The sequence below is a fragment of the Procambarus clarkii genome, chromosome 59, assembly GCF_040958095.1.
Source record: "Procambarus clarkii isolate CNS0578487 chromosome 59, FALCON_Pclarkii_2.0, whole genome shotgun sequence".
NCBI classification, from domain to species: Eukaryota; Metazoa; Arthropoda; class Malacostraca; order Decapoda; family Cambaridae; genus Procambarus; species Procambarus clarkii.
The window spans coordinates 33984616-33992547 of NC_091208.1; the positions used below are offsets into that span (position 1 = coordinate 33984616).

The following is a 7932-nucleotide window of genomic DNA, read 5'->3' on the forward strand; positions in this document are numbered from 1 at the left end:
ATATATATATATATATATATATATATATATATATATATATATCTAGTCTTCTAACTCGTCAAGAGGAACCTTAGTGTGAGTGAAGTTGATGAAGAGGAACAGGTGAGGGAACAGCTGTAGGAGAGAGGTCTACTGTGTGTGTTATGATAGCAGGCGGGCTGTCCGCCTTGCTGACACCATGTTATGATAGCAGGTGGGCTGTCCGCCTTGCTGACACCATGTTATGATAGCAGGCGGGCTGTCCGCCTTGCTGACACCATGTTATGATAGCAGGCGGGCTGTCTGCTTTGTTGACACCATGTTATGATAGCAGGTGGACTATCCGCCTTGCTGACACCATGTTATGATAGCAGGTGGGCTGTCCGCCTTGTTGACACCATGTTATGATAGCAGGCGGGCTGTCCGCCTTGCTGACACCATATTATGATAGCAGGTGGACTATCCGCCTTGCTGACACCATGTTATGATAGCAGGTGGGCTGTCCGCCTTGTTGACACCATGTTATGATAGCAGGCGGGCTGTCTGCTTTGTTGACACCATGTTATGATAGCAGGTGGACTATCCGCCTTGCTGACACCATGTTATGATAGCAGGTGGGCTGTCCGCCTTGTTGACACCATGTTATGATAGCAGGTGGACTATCCGCCTTGCTGACACCATGTTATGATAGCAGGTGGGCTGTCCGCCTTGTTGACACCATGTTATGATAGCAGGCGGGCTGTCTGCTTTGTTGACACCATGTTATGATAGCAGGTGGACTATCCGCCTTGCTGACACCATGTTATGATAGCAGGTGGGCTGTCCGCCTTGCTGACACCATGTTATGATAGCAGGCGGGCTGTCCGCCTTGCTGACACCATGTTATGATAGCAGGTGGGCTGTCCGCCTTGTTGACACCATGTTATGATAGCAGGCGGGCTGTCTGCTTTGTTGACACCATGTTATGATAGCAGGTGGACTATCCGCCTTGCTGACACCATGTTATGATAGCAGGTGGGCTGTCCGCCTTGTTGACACCATGTTATGATAGCAGGCGGGCTGTCTGCCTTGTTGACACCATGTTATGATAGCAGGTGGACTATCCGCCTTGCTGACACCATGTTATGATAGCAGGTGGGCTGTCCGCCTTGTTGACACCATGTTATGATAGCAGGCGGGCTGTCTGCTTTGTTGACACCATGTTATGATAGCAGGTGGACTATCCGCCTTGCTGACACCATGTTATGATAGCAGGTGGGCTGTCCGCCTTGTTGACACCATGTTATGATAGCAGGCGGGCTGTCCGCCTTGTTGACACCATGTTATGATAGCAGGTGGACTATCCGCCTTGCTGACACCATGTTATGATAGCAGGTGGGCTGTCCGCCTTGTTGACACCATGTTATGATAGCAGGCGGGCTGTCTGCCTTGTTGACACCATGTTATGATAGCAGGTGGACTATCCGCCTTGCTGACACCATGTTATGATATATAGCCACACATATGACACTAACATCAGTCGCATATATAACCACACACAACAGTCTAGAGTGGAAGGTTCTGGTGTGGATGGTTCTAGAGTGGAAGGTTCTAGAGTGGAAGGTTCTGGAGTGGAAGGTTCTAGAGTGGAAGGTTCTGGAGTGGAAGGTTCTAGAGTGGAAGGTTCTGGTGTGGAAGGTTCTAGAGTGGAAGGTTCTGGAGTGGAAGGTTCTAGAGTGGAAGGTTCTAGAGTGGAAGGTTCTAGAGTGGAAGGTTCTAGAGTGGAAGGTTCTAGAGTGGAAGGTTCTGGAGTGGAAGGTTCTGGAGTGGAAGGTTCTAGAGTGGATGGTTCGGGAGTGGAAGGTTCTGGTGTGGAAGGTTCTAGAGTGGAAGGTTCTGGTGTGGAAGGTTCTAGAGTGGAAGGTTCTGGAGTGGAAGGTTCTAGAGTGGAAGGTTCTGGAGTGGAAGGTTCTAGAGTGGAAGGTTCTAGAGTGGAAGGTTCTAGAGTGGAAGGTTCTAGAGTGGAAGGTTCTAGAGTGGAAGGTTCTGGAGTGGAAGGTTCTGGGGTGAAAGGTTCTAGAGTGGAAGGTTCTTGAGTGGAAGGTTCCAGAGTGGAAGGTTCCAGAGTGGAAAGTTCTAGAGTGGAAGGTTCTAGAGAGGAAGGTTCTGGAGTGGAAGGTTCTAGAGTGGAAGGTTCCAGAGTGGAAGGTTCCAGAGTGGAAGGTTCCAGAGTGGAAGGTTCCAGAGTGGAAGGTTCTAGAGTGGAAGGTTCCAGAGTGGAAGGTTCCAGAGTGGAAGGTTCTGGAGTGGAAGGTTCTGGAGTGGAAGGTTCCAGAGTGGAAGGTTCCAGAGTGGAAGGTTCCAGAGTGGAAGGTTCTAGAGTGGAAGGTTCCAGAGTGGAAGGTTCTAGAGTGGAAGGTTCCAGAGTGGAAGGTTCCAGAGTGGAAGGTTCCAGATTGGAAGGTTCCAGAGTGGAAGGTTCTAGAGTGCGTCACAGCGGCAGACAAGTCACTCTCTGATCCTGACGCCACACTCAGGTGAGTGGAGGAAATTAAAGTTGAAGTGAGAGTGACAACAGTGTCTCAGTGTCCCCCCCCCCCCCTTCACCCCATCCCACCCCACAAACCCCCTCCTTCCCTTCCCCAACCCCCCATCCCCCCCTCTCCCCTCTCCCATACTGTCATGGGAGAGTTTTAATATTAAAATCCCCACTCTCCATCCCCCCCCCCCCACTCCATAGCCGCCATGGAAGCCTAATATAGGGAGGGTTAATGGAAAATATCCCCCTGCCCCATCCCCCCATCCCTATCCCTATCCCTCCCATCCCCTCTCTCCCCCATCACTATGGGAGCTTAATTTGAGAGCGTTTAAACACAAATAACTTCAGCATTTGTGAGTCAATTTTTGGAGGAAAATTTTCACATTCAGATGTGGTCAAGAGAGCTTAACTCTTAAAGACTTCCTTCACTAAGTGTGTGGTGCAAGACCCTTCACTAAGTGTGCTACAAGACCCTTCACTAAGTGTGCTACAAGACCCTTCACTAAGTGTGCTACAAGACCCTTCACTAAGTGTGCTACAAGACCCTTCACTAAGTGTGCTACAAGACCCTTCACTAAGTGTGCTACAAGACCCTTCACTAAGTGTGCTACAAGACCCTTCACTAAGTGTGCTACAAGACCCTTCACTAAGTGTGCTACAAGACCCTTTACTACCCTCCCTCACACTCTCAGTAATAAGCATCACTCTCCTCTACAATACGAAGTGTCAACAAGTATTACAGCGCTGTAATGACACACTGACTGTTGACAGCTTCATGAAACAATAAGTGTGTCAAGTTTCTCTTCCTCTTCGTCGACGTGAACATTAAACATGAGATGTTTATGAGGTATAACTTTATATGTTTATGAGGCTTAACATCAGATGTTTATGTGGTTAAACATCATTTGTTTATGAGGTTAAATATCGGAGGTTTGTGAAGTTAAACATCAGGTGTTTATGAGGTTAAACATCATGTGTTTATGAGACTAAACATTAAATACTTATGAGGTTAAACATCATATATTTATGAGGTTAAACATCAGATGTTTATGAGGTTAAATATCGCTGACAGCGAAATCTTCTCCATGCAGATGATTTATAATAAAAAACTCAATGGAGTTTGGAAGAGAGAAACAAATTCTGTGGAGAATGCGAGAGTTTTCCTGTAAGAAAGTTGAAGATGTACGAGGGAAGCGAAGATTAGAATCAGGGGAATGTAGTAATGATAGCCGGCGGGTGGTCGGCCTTGCTGAAGCTGCCTGTATATTGTGAGGAAGCTGTGAGTGTGTACAGTTCCTCAAGTGTATTGCAAGTGTATAGTTCCTTAAGTGTATTGCAACATAGTCGATGCACACTTACATAAACACACTCAAATACTTGTTTACATTTTTTGATGTTTAAGAGTCTTCTTCTGTCAGGGTGAAAGTTCTGCTCTGATATCCATGTGTGTTGTCGGGGTTAGATGTAAGCTCTTGGGCCACCAGCAGTGGGAGTGAAGCGTGTCATCTTGAAGCAGTGCTTCTAACATTGGGTCTTACAACATTACGGTGGTGTTCCACACCCTGGTGGCTTGGTGCTGTAGTTGAATATTGTTATTCTCTAAGGTGTGTAGCGACACTGGAGGGTAGGGAGAATGAGCCGGACTAGAGCCTCGTGTATGTGTAGTTGTGTGTTAGTGCTGAGGTAATGGAATCTCCTCGGCTTTCCCAAAGTTGTTTTCGCTTTGTATATTCTGTCCCTTACGGAAATTTTGATTCATGTCCCATGACACTAAAGTTCCAGTATTCTGCCTTCATCCCTATGTTGGAGACAGTGATTATGAAGGAAAATGGGCTGAGAGCTTCTATCTACTATGTGAAAGAATGGAGAGGATGGAAGGGGTGTGGGATGGGGTGGGATGGTTAGTCTCAGCTATAGGGGATAGGGAGTAGGAGGAGAAAGGGAGGAATGGAAAGATTGGGGGAAGTAAGGGAAGGTATTGGAAGGGTAGAGGATGGGCAGGGGGGAGAAAGGGGGTTGAGTGGGGAGGGAGGGAGGAAGGGAAGGGAAGGGGTGGAGAGGAAAGGGATGGGTGTTGAGGGAAGGGGGAGAAGGCTGGGGGAGCCTTTATAAGGCCCCAGCAAGGGCCAGTATTGGCTACTTCATCTCCCTCGCCAGACTCCTGGGAAGCATTTCTTCACTTGTCACAAACTCCAGGCTCAGGCGCCCAGTGACTGACAGCAAATGTTTCACTGGCAGAGTGCACTTATTGGACACGTAAAGTGCACGCACTTAAGAGTTCTCCAACTAGAGTGCACGTACTCCAACTTTGAAAATCTATTCTATCAAAACTGATTTATATCTGTCATGAAAACTGGTAATATTACTGAACTTGAATTACACGGAATTATGACAAGTTTGGCGGCGTGGTCCGGACAAAACCGGAGTGCCTTGAGTGAAAGAAGCAGTGTCTTGAGTGAAAGAAGCAGTGTCTTAAGTGAAAGAAGCAGTGTCTTAAGTGAAAGAAGCAGTGTCTTGAGTGAAAGAAGCAGTGTCTTGAGTGAAAAAAGCACTATGTCTCTGGCAGTGAAAGCACTCACGTCATGAGCAGAGCTCAACACTGTTCTGCGTCCCCAGCAGACAACGTCCTGGGAACGTTGGGAAGGTCTCCAGCAGACAACGTCCTGGGAACGTTGGGAAGGTCCCCAGCAGACAACGTCCTGGGAACGTTAGGGAGGTCCCCAGCAGACAACGTCCAGAGAACGTTAGGAAGGTCCCCAGCAGACAACGTCCAGGGAACGTTAGGAAGGCCCCCAGCAGACAACGTCCAGGGAACGTTGGGAAGGTCCCCAACAGACAATGTCCAGGGAACGTTGGGAAGGTCCCCAGCAGACAACGTCCAGGGAATGTTGGGAAGGTCCCCAGCAGACAACGCCCAGGGAACGTCAGGAAGGTCCCCAGCAGACAGCGTCCAGGGAACGTTAGGGAGGTCCCCAGCTGACAACGTCCAGGGAACGTTGGGAAGGTCCCCAGCAGACAACGTCCAGGGAACGTTGGGAAGGTCCCCAGCAGACAACGTCCAGGGAACGTTAGGAAGGTCCCCAGCAGACAGCGTCCAGGGAACGTTAGGGAGGTCCCCAGCAGACAACGTCCAGGGAACGTTAGGAAGGTCCCCAGCAGACAGCGTCCAGGGAACGTTGGGAAGGTCCCCAGCAGACAACGCCCAGGGAACGTTAGGAAGGTCCCAAGCAGACAACGTCCAGGGAACGTCAGGAAGGTCCCCAGCAGACAGCGTCCAGGGAACGTTGGGAAGGTCCCCAGCAGACAACGCCCAGGGAACGTTAGGAAGGTCCCCAGCAGACAGCGTCCAGGGAACGTTAGGGAGGTCCCCAGCTGACAACGTCCAGGGAACGTTAGGGAGGTCCCCAGCAGACAACGTCCAGGGAACGTTAGGAAGGTCCCCAGCAGACAGCGTCCAGGGAACGTTGGGAAGGTCCCCAGCAGACAACGCCCAGGGAACGTTAGGAAGGTCCCCAGCAGACAGCGTCCAGGGAACGTTAGGGAGGTCCCCAGCTGACAACGTCCAGGGAACGTTAGGGAGGTCCCCAGCTGACAACGTCCAGGGAACGTTGGGAAGGTCCCCAGCAGACAACGTCCAGGGAACGTTAGGGAGGTCCCAGCAGACAACGTCCAGGGAACGTTAGGAAGGTCCCCAGCAGACTGAACACATTATACAGCTAACAGCACTGAACACATTATACAGCTAACAGCACTGAACACATTATACAGCTAACAGCACTGAACACATTATACAGCTAACAGCACTGAACACATTATACAGCTAACAGCACTGAACACATTATACAGCTAACAGCACTGAACACATTATACAGCTAACAGCACTGAACACATTATACAGCTAACAGCACTGAACACATTATACAGCTAACAGCACTGAACACATTATACAGCTAACAGCACTGAAGAACTCGTACAAAGTTCCTGAACGTGGCATTGTTCCAGCATTGTACCACAGTCTTAACAAGTAGTCAGGAGAAAATGTTCAAACGTTCCCAGAGAGGTTACCAACTTGTCTCACGAACGTCAACTTTATAGAGTGCTAAACAGACCTCACAGACTGAGGTAAATCACAGACATTATCAAAGGTAAAAGGTCTTGGACATTCATCTAAAGGTCAAGATAACTTTCTGAGGACATCTTAACCTCAGCAGCACCACAGGAAGGTAACAAAGGTTCAGAAGGTGTTGATCAGAGGAATACTAAGCCATTCTCAAGAGTTCCTTAACTCAGTAGCATCATAAGGAACTAGGAAGGAACAAGGAACCTCAGGAACAAGGAATAAGGAACCTCATAAGGAACTACTGATGCTATGCAGGCGATGAGTCACAATAACGTGGCTGAAGTATGTTGACCAGACCACACACTAGAAATTGAAGGGACGACGACGTTTCGGTCCGTCCTGGACCATTCAATTTCTAGTGTGTGGTCTGGTCAACACTACTGATGCTACTTAAGAACAAAAGTTTTCCCAGATAAGGTGTGGATAATTCCATATAAATTATTATAATATAAAAAGATAAATTATTCATTCTTCAGTGTATGATTCACTTGCTTTCAAACTACTTCAAGTCTTCTATACTGATACTTGTATGAAGACAAAGTATAATATTTCTCACAATCACTGTATGTCAGTGTCTATCTGCCATTCTATCTGTCTCATTATCTATCTGTTTATTTCAATGCATGTTTCTATATCAGTATATCTAAGGTAATTATTAGGGGAAAGCACCAAGCCACCACGACTATATAGCACTGGGAAGGGATCAGGATAAGGATGTGGGATTTAATGGGGAGGGAAGGAATGGTGCCCAAACCACTTGTGGACGGTCGGGGATTGAACTCGGACCTGCATGAAGCGAAACCGTCTCTCTACTCTCCAAGTGGTTGGACAGTATATATATATATAAACGTTTGCCTATTTTTTCTGCCTCAATCTCAGTCTGCCTGTCTGTCTGTCTGTCTGTCTGTCTGTCTGTCTGTCTGTCTGTCTGTCTGTCTGTCTTGTATGTCTATCTGTCTGTCTGTCTGTCTATTCCCTTCATCATTATACTTTCCTTTGTCACCTTATATTCTCATCCCCCCGCCCCCCCCCAAGTGCCCAAGCCCCCCCCCCCCGCCCCCCTTCCTCCGTCTCGTCCTATACTTCGCCTCGTTCTATAATTAATTAAATCAAACAACAATGAGTCGAGTGAAAGGCGGAGAGCATTGTTGATGTGGCACTGTTGTTGACGTGGCACTGTTGTTGATGTGGCACTGTTGTTGTTGTGGCACTGTTGTTGTGGTGGCACTGTTGTTGACGTGGCACTGTTGTTGATGTGGCACTGTTGTTGATGTGGCACTGTTGTTATTGTGGCACTGTTGTTGTGGTGGCACTG

At 48.2% G+C, this 7932-nt stretch overlaps 1 protein-coding gene across 1 annotated transcript in view; it reads right to left on the reverse strand.

Annotated features, from left to right (window-relative positions):
* Positions 1-7932, reverse strand: part of LOC138353809 (mucin-2-like) — a 29175-nt gene that overhangs the window by 19629 nt on the left and 1614 nt on the right. The window contains exons 1-2 of the mRNA XM_069307222.1: positions 7701-7932; positions 1517-2439 (exon numbers count right to left, since the gene is read on the reverse strand). The exon at positions 7701-7932 is cut by the window's right edge and continues 1614 nt beyond it. Of these exons, the coding sequence (XP_069163323.1) occupies positions 1517-2439; positions 7701-7932 (1155 nt within the window). The remainder of the gene's footprint in view (positions 1-1516; positions 2440-7700) is intronic.